The sequence below is a fragment of the Pagrus pagrus genome, assembly GCF_965226575.1.
Source record: "Pagrus pagrus genome assembly, chromosome: 4".
NCBI lineage: Eukaryota > Metazoa > Chordata > Actinopteri > Spariformes > Sparidae > Pagrus > Pagrus pagrus.
Genome location: NC_140188.1, coordinates 8,297,685 through 8,314,194, shown reverse-complemented (window position 1 = coordinate 8,314,194; position 16,510 = coordinate 8,297,685). Strand labels below are relative to the sequence as shown.

Genomic DNA, 16,510 nt, shown 5'->3' with positions numbered 1-16,510 from the left:
TAATACATAATATAAGGTAGTTTTTTTAAGATATATTTTATATTATGCTTTACAACACATAAACCCAACACACAACAATTCAAAAGAGATATCAGGAGAGACATGGTTCTGTATGAATACATATTTTTATTGCAATGTGAACATCAGATGAGAGATATGAGTCTTTGACGATTAGGCCCCATCTTGGCATCCATTATATATTAAAGATTTAATGGAATTTTTCAAATTAAGGTATTATGTCTCATTAGAAAAGACTGGAGATGACCTGTCTATTGCACATTGAAGTATATAGTGCTGGTGGCACACCTGAGACTACAACTGGGCATTTATTACCTGAAATTCTATAAGTCATCCACTCACAGATTGACCACAGAGGTGAAGAATTATTGCACTGGGAGACAAAAGGATATCCAAGAACAAATAATATACAATATTTGATCTATCAACAGTCTCATCAAAGTGACTGCAAGGCTCGTGGCTCTTATTCAGCCGCTGTATTGTCTTTATTCTTTTCATGAAAAGTCACAACATTCTTTTAACAGTAAGAAACGTACAAACCAAAACATTCCAGACATGTACTAGAAAAACTATCCATATTTAATAAACAATCACATTTGTTCTTTACAGTGATCCCAGTGTAAACATATGTAAACTAACACAGAATTTTGCCATGCTGTTGGTCTGCAGGTTGACTTTGCTGTTCACTCCCTCAGTTTGTTGCACTGACGATCCTGACAAGTTTCTAGTTGAGCGACTGGAACGATCTCCTGAGCACACCAAGGATGATTAAGAATATCGTTGGAGCTGCAACCATGGCAGCAGCTGTGGAGAACTGTGGTGAAATAACATGACCAAAATGTCAGTAATATGTTACATTAAGATTAAGTGCTGCACTTGAAGTCTGATATGCCTGATGACATGCTGCTGTACTTTGGTAAATGTTAAAGATTATTTAGTATGTGGAAGCGTGCATGTATAATCACCACGTCCCTTTACTCAGAACATTTTATGACCAGTTAAAGGTCCAGTGTGTAGGATTAAGTGGCACCCAGTGGTCAGATTGCACATTGCAACTGATAGAAGACCCCTTGCCTCACCCTCTCCTATATGGTGGCCCCTAAAGACAAGAAAAATGTGCAAGTCTGCTCTGCAGCCAGTTATAGTTTGTCCATTCTGGGCCCCCGTAGAAACCTTTCATAAAAAAGCACCTGCTCCCTCTGTAGATATAAAGGTAACAAAAACACAACAGTGATCATAAACTAATGAAAACAAAACGATGAATACTGAGCTCCTTCCAAAATCCCTGTAAATGCTACACACTGAACCTTTAACTCGATGATCTTTATAAATGAATGCCAGTGACTCAAATGCCAACATTAAAATCCTATTTACATACTAAAGCAACAACAATACTAACACAATAATAATAACAATAACAATAACTGAAAGGATACAATAATGTTATTTCTCACAAATGTTGCTTGAGCACTAACCATAATAGCAGCACTATAGTCCTTCTGGAAAGACTGAAGATACACATTGAAGAGGGCAAGGCTGCAAGGTAAGTATGAATCTGTATTTGAGTCTCTGCACCTTTGAAAAGAAAATGGAATTATTTTTCTGACAGATTAAGTTGAAAACAGTGGTCTGCACTTACACAACTAATGCACCATATAAACACATACAATTCAAACACACCTTTTGTACAAAGCACTCAGAAGCAAACTGTTGTCTGCCAGATAAAGCTCTGAATGGCCGAGTTCAGCCAATACTGACAGCGGCAGCCTGAAACCCTCTTCAGCAAGGAGGCCAAGGTTGTACCATCCCTGTGGAAGAACAGTATGTATTACACGCACATGTGCACACAAGAGCAATTATCAATACAACACAAGATTGAAAAAAAAACAGCAAGAAAATCAATTTAAAAGAAGCCGACCTGAGGCTCGTTCCTCAGTGCTGCCTGTTTGTACATCTCTGCTGCTGAAAACAAGTCTTTCTGCCTGTCAATGCGTCCTTCATAGAACAGGTCACCCATCCTAATCAAGGCTGGAGATAGAATGAAGGGAAAAAGATTTCAGTTGTGAATGTTAACACAGATGTGTCCAATTATTCAAGTCTCAAAAGATAGTTCCTTACCATATGTGTCAGGATTTTGACTTTGGATTGTTAGATTGTAATATCTCCACATACAGTTTGACGCAAAAGCAGGATCCAGAAAACCTAACTATGAACATACAGAGTAAAGACATAAATATCTAAGGATTAGCAGTACAAGGATTAACAAAACAGCATTAAAAAAAAGCATGAAATATGGAGACAACTCACGGTATTTTGTTCGCAAAGATATGCCACATTGAACTGGGCAGCTGCATATCCGCTCTCAGCAGCCATCATGTAATATAACAGTGAGCTGAACCTGTTGAAAAGCTACAGTGTTAATTTGCTGCAGAAATCAAGAGGCCTGATCAGGATCAAGTGTGAATAGAGAAAATGATTACATGTCACTCTTGAGATACGAATCCAAGGCTTTCCGTAAGATGCTGCCCAGGTACCCGTTGTGCTCAGCTGCCCACTTTACCCACCTGCAGTCAGTTAAAGAGATATTTCAGTCATGACATAAAGAAAGATCGTATATGTAAGGTGGAGTAAATAAAAAGTGAAGTGACTAACAAAACGGCATCTGATGGGCGTCTGTTGACACGGCCGGGTATCCCAGTGGTCCAGATGTCAGCAAGGAACACTGCTCCCCTGACGTGCCCTCTCTCTGCAGACTTCAGGTAGTACTGATAGGCCATAAACTGTAAGAAAGACAAAATATGTATCTCTAAGTACTTAAGCGTAGTCTGTCAAAATACTAGTAAACATCGGTGGAAGAAGTATTCAGATCCTTATTTTGAGTAAAAGTACTAATGCCACATTGTGAAAATACTAAAACTAAAGGTTCTGCATTCAAAATATTATTAAAAATCACCAAATTTGGAGAAACCTGGCTTTCACTGGACAGGAATAGTCTGATAATTTGTAATCTGAAAAGTAACCAGTTACTAAAGCTGCCAGACAAATGTTGTATAGTAAAAAACACAATATTTCCCTCTGGAATGTAGTGGAGTAGAAAAAAATAGCAGCATACAATTGAAATACTCAAGTAAAGTACAAGTACCTTAAATTTGTGCTGAAGTAAAGTACTTGAGTAAATGTGAGTAGTTAAAATCCACCACTGTTAGTAGAAAGCATTTATACTTGAGCTAACCTGGTCAGCAGCTTTTCCTGGATACCGACCCTGCGAGTGAACGATACCAAGATTCAGAGCCGCTTCTGGACACATGAGGCGATCAGCCTGCTCCCACAGCTGCACTGCCTTATTGTAGTCCTGTTCAAACTGCTCATAGTACCAGGCCAGGGCGGTGATGGCAGGAACAAAACCCTGTGGGACAGAATATTGTGGAAAGCAATATAAGGAGTGCAAACTTTGAAAGAGTCTTTACAACAGAAAGCTGACTCAGTCTAGAATGTTACAGTATAGATACCAAGTGAATAAGGAAGGAGAAATAAACATTTAACCATACAAAACCTGGTCCATTGCTTTCTTCAGGAATCTGACAGCCTTTGGAATGTCCTTTTCAACCCCATGTCCCTACAGAGAAATAAATTCATATCTACTAACAGGAGATAACACTTAAGAGTACTAAGGAGTACTCTTTCAGGACATTAAAATATAAAATGGTCATGTTTCTCATTGTACATGAGATGCAAATCCGACCTGCAGAAGGACTATGCCATAGTCATACATTGATGCTGGGTCCCCCAACTGGACCGCTCCCCTTTCATAGTGTCTCACAGCCATCTGGATGTTTGGAGACACTCCCTGCTGACCCCAGAACAGCATGCGGGCAATCGTTTGCTGCAAGACAAAAATCATGTTGGAGTGTCTGCAGCCATTTTTTTGTTGTTGTTAAATCAGACTTCTGTGATTTTGGATGACTTAAAAAGCAGAGATGATGGAACAGGGTACCTCGGCTTCAGCGGCTCCCCTGCGCGCCTGCAGTTTCAGCCATTGGAAGATGTGATGGTCTTCATTGGTCTGGAGATTCAACACCTCGTCATTGTTTAGGTAAACAGCCTCAACAAATGTCTGAAAAAGAAAGAAAGAGAAGATATTTTCTCTTTTTTTTCTAAAAACAGTTGCACATAAATGTAGCTTTGTGCTTAAAAGGGCTCTGTGTAACAATGTAAATATCAATTTTTATGTATTAATCACTTTTTTATATGTGAGGGAACACGAGGTGAAAAATGAGACTTAAGCAGTTGTTAAGTTGTTTTAATGCTGCTGCACTATGGACTTCTTTGTGAAGGACATGGTTTGTGACTTTATTCACACTCTCGAGTGCCTCTCCACTTGTTAACAGAGAGCAACAGTAGCTTACATTTGTTTTGAAATGGAGTCTGCTAACATAAACTAAAGACCAGCCTCCAGCACGACACAGACGTTCCACAGAGTCCTTTTAAATAAAACATGAATAACTCGTGAGCATTGCAATATTACCAAATTTGTCATACTGTTATCTGTTTTTCATATGGCAAGCAGTGACACAGGTAAACTTATTGATGATAGAAATCTGAAAGCTATAGCCACAATAAGGGAAGAAAATAATATAAACTCATATCACATATCAGCTCATATGTTGTAATAAGGCCACAGCTACAGTACATGCAGGTTTTCTCCCAGCCTCTGCATTACAGTTAGATGTATGAATGTCTGACACAGCTTGCTATGACAGAATGTATTGTATACATACTGTTAATTTAATTTTCACAAATGTGTTTATCATGCCATTAATAACCATTTATAGTGGGGCAGATAACTGCAAATTACAGGAGGATCGTTCAGTTCTGGAAACAAGCACCAAAATTGGCACACATACTCCTTGGGGATTGCTCTTTTGATAAAACCCGTTAGCCACCTAAAAATTCAAGATGGCGGCCATTTTTCAAGATGGCCGCCATTGAATATACAGTAATATTGCATTTCGGAATACAATCGTAAAAACTTGTCCTATATGATTGATCTTGGTGTCTAATAATACATTTTTCACTATGTAGAATCCGAATTTGGACCCATGGACTTGCTTACTGGCTTCCTTGTACCATATATCAGTCCCGGAATCCTAATATTCTGCTAAATTAGAGGTTCATGTTACGTCTGACTCGGCTAAAATGCATGGTAGTGTATATCGTAGTAGTGTTAGAGGTTTAGTATGTGTAGCATCTTCCTGTACTAGGGGGTTAACCCTAACCCTAACCCTATGATATCCCATACCTTATTTTGCATGATTGCGCATTGTGCAAGGTGTAAATGTAAATGTAAATGTACTTTATTTATACAGCCCTTTACGACAATCCTTACGGTGTACCAAAGTGCTTTACAACAAGTAATAAATAAAACTAAAAATAAAAACAATAAAAACAATAAAATACAGTAAAAATCAAAATAAGATAAAGTAAGATAAAAGTGTCATCATGCTACTGGGTATTAAAAGCCATCCTGAATAAATAAGTTGGTAAAAGGATAACCCCTCGGGCTTGATTCACTGAGTACAGATAATTATCCTACTGTGATACCTTGATTACCATTCATCAAGATGGCAAATACAAATCCAGGACCGTCTAAATTCCGGACTGACTGGAGCAAGTGTTGTCTTTGCCAGAAGAAGAATAGTGAAGAGCTCAAGTCACCACGTGCACAACAACCACAGCAACATGATGGCTACACTATGATTGCGACTAATATTCCCCTCTTTCACGCAATTAATGTGATGCCTATTGTTCTGGATCCAGCCAGACTTGATGATGGTGGTGGCATTGAAGAAACTCTGAGGAGGAACAAGGCACAGTATCACCACAGTTGTCGCCTTATGTTCAACAACACAAAATTGGAGAGAGCCACAAAAAGAAGAGCAGAGAGTGCTCAGCCAGTGGAAAGCCAGACCAAGCTGCGAAGAACCAGCCCTAAAGGCCAAACGTGTTTCATTTGTGACAAAGAAGCCCCATCCTCTGAACTCACAAGGCAAGCTATGACGATGAATCTCAATAAGAGAGTAAATGAATGTGCCAAAACTTTAAATAACGGAAAACTTCTTGCAAGGCTCAGTGGTGGAGATGCTATTGCACAGGAGTTCCAATACCATGTTGCATGCTTGACAGACCTGTACAATAGAGAGAGGTCATACCTCAGAGCCACCAAGAGACTGGAACAGGAACATGCACCTGAAGATGATGCCCACCCACAGGCATTCTCAGAGCTAGTCACATATCTAGTGGAGACCACTAGATCTGGCGAGGGTCCTGCAGTCTTCCGACTTGCAGACATAGTTCACCTGTATGCCCAGCGCCTGGAACAGCTGGGTGTTGATGCACCTGCTGTCAACTCCACAAGACTGAAGGAAAAACTGCTGTCAGAAATACCTGAGTTGGAAGCTCACAAGCAGGGACGGGATGTTCTTCTGGCTTTCCAGAAAGATGTGGGCTTCGTCTTGTCAGAAGCCTCTGACTATTATAGTGAAGCTATTATCCTTGGAAAAGCAGCTAACATCTTGCGAAGACATATGCTGGACCACAAGTCCACATTTGATGGAACCTTCCAGGAGGGGTGCATCGAGGAGTCCATTCCACTCACTCTTCTTCAGTTTGTGGCCATGCTTGAACACGGAGCGGACATCAAATCTCAACTGAGGTTTGGAACATCAAAGACAGATCTAGCAATTGCTCAGCTACTTCAGTACAACTGCTACGCGAGGTACAAAGAAGGAGCTGCAACTCACAGACACTCCAAAGACAGAGAGACCCCATTCCCTGTTTACATGGGGATGTCCATCTACACAAAGACCAGAAAGAGAAAGTTGGTGGAAATGCTTAATGAACATGGCATCAGTATTTCATATGACAGGGTGCTAGAGATATCTGCACAGCTGGGAGATGCAACAGTCAGCAAGTACGTGGAGGATGGGGTGGTCTGTCCACCAGTTCTGCGAAAAGGGCTGTTCACCACATCAGCCATGGACAACATAGACCACAATCCCACTGCAACAACAGCGACTACTTCTTTCCATGGAACCAGTGTCTCTGTTTTCCAGCACCCAACCAAAGAAGACAAAGGTGAAGAGCGTGGACAGCTGAAGTTCAGAGAGGAGAAAGTGAAGACAGTTCCAGAACTTCCAGACTCCTTCACCAATGTCCGGCCCGCCTTCTTCACCAAGAAGAAACCCTCTCCTCCTCGGGGTGGTGTGACACACCCAGACACCAGTCTGCTGAGGCCACAACTGGCAATGGAGTACGAATGGCTGGAGAAAGTCACCGTGACAGATGGGCCAGTGGATGTCACTTGGTCAGCCAACCATGCTTCACAGAGAAGAGGAAAGCCATTTGAGGTCAGCATTACATCACTTTTGCCTCTGCTTCGAGATCAAGCCCACTCGGTTGCTACAGTCAAGCATGTGATGGACAAGATCAAGGAGATAGTGACATTACTGAACCCCGGTCAGGTGCCAGTCATTGCTGCCGACCAGCCAATATATGCAGTAGCCAAGCAGGTCCAGTGGCACTGGCCTGAAATCTACGGTGAGGACAAGTTCGTCATAATGTTCGGAGGCTTGCATATTGAGATGGCAGCACTGAAGTCCATTGGAACTCTACTCCAGGACAGTGGTTGGACAGGAGCCCTCTTGGAAGCAGGGATAGCATCTCCTGGGACAGCAGATTCATTTCTGACAGCCTCAAACATCACTAGGACACGACAGATGCACCAGATAACAGCATGCAGTCTGTACAAGCTTCTGAAGGAAGCCCACACGGACTACTTGAAAGAGACAGATGAACAACCCGAAGAGGTGCCTAGCTTCGAAGCTTGGTGTGAGCAGCGCAAACTGCAAAGTCCCCAGTTTCATTTTTGGTATATGGTGCTGTCAATGGAACTGGTGATCCTCTTGTTGATCAGATCATTCAGGGAAGCCAACTTCTTCCTGTACTGTCATTCACTGGCTGAGCTGATACCGTACTTCTTTGCAAATAACAATGTAAACTATGCGCGGTGGCTTCCGATCCACTACAGAGACATGGTGACCCTGGGAGAGAAGCATCCTCAGCTGGCTCAGGAGTTCCAGAGTGGAAACTTTGTTGTACACAAATCGAGCCGACAGTTCTCAGCAATGGCTATTGACCAAGCTCACGAACAGGCCAATGCTGTCATCAAGGCAGATGGGGGTGCGATCGGTGTGACTGAAGACCCATCAGCACTGAGAAGATGGATGATAGCTGGTCCTGAAGTCAGCCACTTGGTTGCACAGTATGAGGCAGCATGTGGGACCAAAGAGGATACTAAACACACCTGCCACCATGAGGAGACAGAACGAGCACAAAGAGTGTTCATTGAGAAAGTACAAAAGCTCTCACAAGCCATGAAAGATATGGGCAATCCTTTCCAGGAGGAGAGTCGGGACCTGCTTTCACTTGATACAAGAGATATTGCTCACCCCACTGCCGCCGAGCTGATTGGCACACACCTTGAGAAAGGCAAGGTCCGTTTCCAGGAGTTTATGAAGGGACTGGAAGGGGAGGAACAATCCACCTTCTATGAACCGATCAAGAAGAATAGGGTTGACTTCTTCCGACAGGTACCAGCCACTGCTGACTCTTCGAAGCAAAAAGTGCTGAAGGAAGACTGTCAACTGTTCTCCAAGCTGTTCATATCATGCCAGAGCAGAGAGTGTGACTTGAAGGAGTTCTTCCGTCATGAGAACCAGTCACATCCTGCTGCCCTCAGTGATGGTGGAAAGCTCCACACATGTCTGAAATCCCACCTCACTACCATTCTTGAGAGCCGAGTTACAATCACTGAGGCAGAGCCATACGCCGACACCATCATCATTGATGGTGCTGCGTTGGTGAACAGTCTGCCCCCAAGGAGTTCAAAGACGTTTGAAGAGTACGCAATGCTCGATGTCCTTCCTACAATACAAGCATACTCTACCAAGTACAAGAGAACAGACATTGTGTTTGATGTTTACCGGCCATCTAGTCTGAAAGCTGAAACTAGATTGAAGCGAGGGCACGGGGTGAGACGCAGGGTGACAGGTTCGGGTAAAATTCCCTCAAAATGGCAAAACTTTCTGAGAGAAAATGACAACAAAGCCGAGCTGTTCAGCTTTCTGGCTGATAAGATAGCATGTGTGGTCACGCCAAATGTGGTCATTGTGACCAAGGAAGAAGATGCTGTCAGCAACCGCACTATCAATCTGGCTGGGGTGGCACCATGCAGTCATGAAGAAGCTGACACGCGGATCTTTGTGCATGCCAGACATGCAACAGAAGCAGGCAGCAAGGTCATCATGGTCAAAGCCAACGACACAGATGTTGTTGTCATCGCAGTCAGTGTTCTGCAGGCACTTCAGGAGCTCGGTCTGCAGCAGTTGTGGGTTGCCTTTGGCCAAAGACAGAACCTGAGATGGGTTCCTGTACATGACTTGTGTTGCACTCTTGCAGAAAAGAGCAAAGGGATGCTCTTCTTCCATGCCTTCACTGGCTGCGATGTCATTTCAGCATTCCGTGGCAAAGGGAAGAAGTCTGCTTGGCAAACCTGGGATGTTTGTGATGAGGCTTCCGGTGTCTTCAGCAAACTCAGCCAGTACCCACCGGAAGTGGATGATGAAGACCTGAAGACCTTGGAGAAGTTTGTGGTCATGATGTACGACAGATCCAGCACAGCTGAAGGTGTCGATGATGCGAGGTTGGACATGTTTGCTCGGAAGCAGAGGCCGTACGAAGCCATTCCTCCAACCCAATCAGCGCTGAAGCAGCATGTGAAGCGTGCTGCCTACCAGGCAGGCTGCATCTGGAGTCAGTCAATAGTATGTCAACCAGAAACGCAGACTCCTGCCAACTGGGGCTGGACCAAGAAAGGAGATCTGTGGCAGATTGTTTGGACAGAGCTCCCACCCATTGCAGAGAGTTGCCAGCAGCTGACCAAGTGTGGATGCAAGTCGGAATGCTGCAGTCGATGCAAATGCTACTGCTTTGGTCTTACCTGCACGGCATTGTGCAGCTGCAGATGCGAGGTTTAGAAGCGTTGCAGTATAGGCCTACTAATCCAGGCAGGAAAACACTAAGTGAAAAACAAGTATAAGCCCACTGCCTACATGTAAAAAAAAAGAACAAAAAAAAAAAAAAAAAAAAAAAGGAAAAGACAAAAAAAACCTGCCTCGATGGGATCATCACCTTAACGTGGTGGGGCAGTTTGCACATCTCCATGACCCCTAGAGCTATGTCGGCGGGAGTCTTGTACTCCTGGCAGGGTTACCCAAGCCGAACAGGTCGAAGAGTAGAGACTAGACAAAGAGTGATCCCCGTCGCTATTACTACATGTAATCTGCACTAGCTAACTGATGCTAGGCATATTAGACAGCACTGATATGGTACAAGGAAGCCAGTGAGTAAGTCCATGAGTCCAAATTCAGATTCTACATAGTGAAAAATGTATTATTTGACACCAAGATCATTCAAATAGGACGAGTCTTTGCGATTGTATTCCGAAATGCAATATTACTGTATATTCAATGGCGGCCATCTTGAAAAATGGCCGCCATCTTGAATTTTTAGGTGGCTAACGGGTTTTATCAAAAGAGCAATCCCCAAGGAGTATGTGTGCCAATTTTGGTGCTTGTTTCCAGAAATGAACGATTATTACAGTTATCTGCCCCACTATTATGTTAAAAGAAAAGATGAAAATTGATGGCACGCCAAAACATTCATTCACCTGCTGTGGTGTTGGATTCACACGGTCCAAAGTTGTCTGTTTAGCAATGTTTGAATAATATGCATAGGCCAGGTCCGGGTCTGCAGGGAGGCCATGGAGACCCCGGTGGTGCAGGTGCCCAAGATGCAGAAGTGCTAATCGATCATCCCTCTGGGCTGCCAGCAGGGCCAGGAGCCAAGCCTGTACCGCACACAAGGTCATGAGAGGAATATAAAAAATTGGACAAGCTCACCTCCGGCATAGTTTTATGATAGCTGACCCAGCAGCACACACCTTACTGGGCTGTTTCTTGACCCCCAGGCCAGTGCTGTAGAGCACAGACGCCATGTGCAGAGCTCGGTTATCAGCTAAGCAGCCAGCTTGCAGCAGCAGTGGTAATATTCTGCTGACCACTCCAGTCCTGCTCGCTCTGCCCAGCTTATGAAGTGATAAGGAGTACAGTGCTCTGCCCACAGCTGCCAGGCTAACTGTTCTATCTCCTGCAAGTCAGAAAGTGAACTGATTTCAGTGCTTTATGTGAGATAACATATGGATATCTTCAGTGAATACTGAGACATTAATATTCAGATTGTTTACTCAACGTGCAAGGAGGTCAGACAACACAAACTTATGCTGTACAGCCCAATTTTGTTCAAACCCACAGACCTTATGTCAAATTTTAGTGGCGATCCAAAAATATACCAAACATGCGACTTTGGAGACGTGTGTGTAAAATGATGCACCAGACATCTAGAATATCTCAAGTCCAGTAAACACATTTACTGTTGCTTTCCACCTCTGGGTATTCTGCACTGGTGCTGCACAAAATCCGTCTGTGCTGTTTACCTCTTACCATGTTTGAGAGCCACAATCTTGGCCAGTTTTGCAGCCAGTCTTCTATGAGGGTCAGTCGCCTCCCACAGCCCACACTGCGACTCTGATGGCAGTCTGTCCTTTACCATCCACTCATGAAAAGCATCAAAACAGGTGTCTGAAAAACACACAGATGGTTTCAGCTACGTCAGTTTAAGTAGCTCTGCAGAGGGACTGATGAGAATATTTCAGAAACAGTACTTTTAGCACCATCTAGTGGACATAAAAGCCTACTACCAGACTCTGTCCCCTGTTTGGCCTGGAGTGAATAGCCACTGATTTTCACAGTCATCTCGAGATGAAATGCCTGACAGGTCTGCAGCCATCCACTCAGGTTCACAGTCCTGATAACATCTGGAATAACAGCTTCACTCTGGAGAGGAGGAAATGGGTCAGACTCAAATTTAATACATACATTTTTGGTTGCTTACTGAGTAGTATCTACTAGGTCAGGTAGCAGAGTGTGTTGAAATGCTTGCAGTGTTTAAATGAAACAAATGTGGTAACTAAGCTGAGATTACTTTTGCATAAACAAGTAGAATGTCATAGGAATAACATACTGGAGTGAGATTAAAGGATAAATTCACCCAAAAATGAAATTTTAGGTATCTATTGAAGCTATGTCAATGGAGGACCAGGTGAAGTTATGTAGTCCACAAAACATTTCTGGAGCTTTGCAGCAAAACAGCGTTGCAGCCTTCTCCTAAACAACCGAAGCAGATGGGGACTTGTTTTATACCGTAAAAAAAAAACAACTGAAAAAACATAAAATGGCTCCATACATCTCGTCCAGCATAATCCAAGTCTCAGGAAGCCAAGAGAGTTTTAAATGTAGGAATCTTCACTGTAGCAGCTGCTAAGCTAAAAACATTAGTGCACAACTCATCTGAAGTCGGTACACAACCTTGACCAACCATCGAGTGTGTAAATAATGTCTGTTCAAATCAGTTTGGGTTTTACACATTTGAATGCCGCAACACTGTTTTGTGGTTTGAAGCTCCAGAAATGTTTTGTAGACAAAGATGCTTTACCCGACTTTCCATCAGCATGGGGGTGAGCATGTAATCACTACAATTTTTATTTTTGGGTGAACTGTTCCTTTAAGAAAATAAATGCTTATTATTAATGGTGACAGTAAAACTAATTATGAACCCCAGGCCAGGTAATCCTAAAGTAATCAAATACAATCAGGTCTCATTACTGTGTTGTAGCAATCCAACTAACAGTGAACTAAAGGAAAAATACTTAAAGGAATCTAAACCAAAACTGGTGCTTACTTCACTTAGTTTGTAATGCTTTGTGGTAAGATGTGAGTTGTTATGATGTCACAATGTAAAGCTTTTTGTGGACCCCAGGAAGAATAGCTGCTGCAACGCTCCAGCTAACAGACTAAACCAGTTGGCGTAGACAGTAACTGTGGGCAGGTGCGGTACATTACCATGCTGTGAGGTGATATTCTGTTGCGGTAGTAAACCAGTGGTCCATAATAACCTTCCACACCTGTTATGTATTTCCCTCCTCCAATCACAAAATATCCCTCTGTGTCATCCAGCACAACAGTGTGCCTAAACCTGTAAGATTCAGATACCAGTGCATATTTTAATCCTGTTGTTAACATAGTTTAATCACTTCATCGTGTCAAATTAGACTTACATATGTTCCAGAGAATGAAAAGTTCTCTTCTCCCTATCCACGCACATCATGGAGAGAGTCACCTGAGACGCAGTCACAATGATTACTTTATTTTTGGTCATTACCACTATTTACATCCTGTAAGGTTATCTTCTGTCAACAAGAGACTACTCACCACTCTTCCATGCAACATCACACTTATTTGGCACCACTCGCTTAAAGGCACCTTGAATGTAGAGAGAAATGCAGACGATTCTTCGGACTCTCCATTCATCTGGATGTGTAGCTGGCCTGCACATACGAGGCAAAGTCAGTCTAAATAATGGCACTGTGTAGTTACATGATGAGAATATCTGAGAGAGAAGTCTTGATTATACCTGAATTTGTGAGGAACAGTGTTGGCGTGACGTAGTTATTATGGGAGTCTATGTGATGAAACACGCCGCACATGTTTCTCTGGCAGTGTCTGGTCACAAATATCCAGATGGAGAACATACACCTGGCATAAATATACAAAGCACACATGGTTATCTCACCCTTCTTAATATGAACATTTACAGAATAGAAAGCTGGGTTATGTAAGGTGTGGCTGTGGTTGTTTTACCACGGAAAAGAGATGGCTTTAACACGCAGATAGTCCAGAGTCTTGCTGCTGTAAGGGTCCAGTGTCTTTGTGATGCCAAAGATTTCTCCAGTTGAAGCATATAACGAAGACAGCAGATGCACTGTTTCTGAATGACATACACAGTTTTTTGGTTGAAATTTGCAAAGACCACAAGATTTTTATTCCATACCATCACCCAAAATCATCAGCATCCACAATAGACCACTTCAGTATGACATTTAAATATTTGACACATCCTAAAATCATTAATCTGTATATCTGATTCGGATTATATTAAATATATTTTAAAGATATGAAGAATGCACAATATGTAAGGACCAGGCAGAGCCGGGGTGGGTGATGTGGGTGGGAAGCAAAGCTGCTACTCAGCTTATCAGAGCAGGAGGGAGGAGAGAGTCTTTTTACTTTTTAATGTTTGGGATTAAAAAAAAAAAAGATTTGTCTTCACTCCTGTTTAGAAAACCTGACTGTAGCAGTGACACACTCCATTGTTGGATGTTCATGTTCTGTAATGCTGACTGCCGACGGGAGCTGGACGGCAAATGTTACTTTATTTCATGATCGCAACAGAGAGGAGAGGGGGAAAAGGAAAGAGGGAACCGAAGTCTAAGGTGAGTGCTGAGTTCAGTGATGGACCTGGATGAGAACACACAGATACACACATCCTCTGTGTGTTGTTGCTTGCTAGTTTACGGCTAATGTACAGTAAAGTAATCTGGCTGTGTTGCACTCCTACAAATGCCAATACAAAAAAATGATCCCATAGTCAAACTTCTATCTGACTTAAGCACAAATGTACACAGGCACAAAAGTAATGTTTTAGTTTTAGTCATGTTACATTAAGTCCCACTTACGGACTTCCTACCTCGCTCCCATCTTACATATTACATCTTTCAAATATTTTGGATTTTAGGTGCCTTTATGCACATGTGCAATTACTGCTATAACCTTACCTTGCTCCAAAGGGCACTGTTTCTTTGAAATCCGTTGAGTTAATTGCAGTATTTGTGTGCTCCAGGCAATACACAGCTGATGCTGTTTCACAGGTCGATTAAAAAAAGGCTTAGGCTGCAAAGTTGCCACATCCTGAGCTGCGACAGACCTCTCAGTGTCATCAAATCCACTGTATTTGATGGACGCCAGCAGCAGACAACTCAGCACCCACTGGGAGTCTGGAACAATTCCATCAGCTTGATACACCAACCAATCCGGCAGGTTCAGCTCCAGAGTCCTTCTTTTAGGGCCACCAGGGATGCAGCTCCACTGTCTTAGCAGGAGTGTGGAAGTGATGCCAGTGTCAAAAGATACAACACAGTCCAGCTGTACTGTAGCAGGTTCATCACAGGAGTAAAATATTTCCAAGAGATGGTCTGGCAGAGGCTCGTCTGGAGGATTCAGGAGGGTCACCTGGTCTAAACTCCAGACTATCTGTGTGAGGCAGAGGACATGCATGTAGTAGCTGCTAGCGACGTCTGTTAAAAGCAGAACCACCACAGTAACAGAGATCGTGAAGGGAAACCTGCTCCTACCTGCATACTGAGACAAAACACACAGATGTATCCGTAATGTGTGGAAGTCCATGGTTCACAAAGTGTTTTCATTAATCTCTCCATTAATGATTTTCAAGCTGTGAGGAAACAAGAAGCCAAAAGAGCCGGACCTCATCCTGCTCCACCTCACCTACTGTGACACATAGGTAAATATTTGACAGCACATAGTCCCACCCAATCATTGTATACACAGTGCAGTTAAAGTGGAGCTTAGGGGTTTTAGTTTTCCCTAAACTTTAAAACACCTTTCCAGAGGCTCACTTTCCCTCAAAACTGAAAACGGTTAAACATTTTGTTAAAACTGCATAAATATCTTGCAAAAAAAAAAAAAAAAAAAAGAAACACTGCATTCAAAACTATGTTCTCTCATGTCAAAAGTGATTCTTTCCACCAAAACGATAAACACAACTTTGAATATCTTTTACAGAGCATCAATTTAAACATATTTCCACACAGAGGTATGTGTCTGTGAGCATAAAAGGGGACAAATGGGCCTTGGTGGAGGTATGTGCTCTACTGAGCACCATTCTAGTTTGTATATTTTGGCTTTATGAGGCCACACAACATATTCAAATGTATAAAATTGTTCCTATAACTCCTTTTTTAAACTTTTTTGTCCCAAAATAGTTAGCAATTTTATGGTACATAGAGAATAGTCTGTTGCCATATTGTAATACGGTACTGTGAATATATTGCTTCGACACAAACCTTGTAACAGAAAGGAAAACAATGCAAATTTGCCTTTGTGATGAGCTTAAATTGGGTGAAACTCACAACCCATCATTATAGAGTCATACTGTCAAAGTCTCTCACTCTTTCTTTCTTTAAAAGGCTCCTTGTCTGTTGTCCATGCTGCTCTATTTTCCACTTTTCTAACACAGTAGATGTCACCTGAGACCTCTTTTATGCTGACGGGTGATGAAGTTGTTATTCTAAATGAGTTTGAACAGGTGAGACGTGAGTAAGACCAGTTTTGTAATAGTAGGGTGTGGCATTTTGAAGGCCATTATTTTCCAGGTAAACAAAGTGTGCTAAATGATGCGATTA

The 16,510-nt window shown here is 42.5% G+C and overlaps 1 protein-coding gene across 1 annotated transcript; it reads right to left on the bottom strand.

Moving 5' to 3' along the window:
• Nucleotides 1-182: 182 nt before the first annotated feature.
• LOC311255750 (protein sel-1 homolog 3) lies at nt 183-15,578 on the bottom strand (the record flags this gene model as incomplete). Its single annotated transcript, XM_084350399.1, is given in 25 exon segments — nt 183-832; nt 1,494-1,593; nt 1,699-1,826; nt 1,937-2,046; nt 2,137-2,224; nt 2,326-2,416; nt 2,499-2,582; nt 2,671-2,798; nt 3,251-3,424; nt 3,572-3,634; nt 3,761-3,901; nt 4,013-4,132; nt 10,805-10,984; nt 11,078-11,283; nt 11,637-11,774; nt 11,894-12,029; nt 13,095-13,227; nt 13,310-13,371; nt 13,464-13,579; nt 13,666-13,787; nt 13,893-14,019; nt 14,867-15,341; nt 15,443-15,479; nt 15,481-15,497; nt 15,501-15,578. Coding segments are annotated over 25 exon segments (3,144 nt in total). The 3' UTR covers nt 183-742.
• Nucleotides 15,579-16,510: the final 932 nt, after the last annotated feature.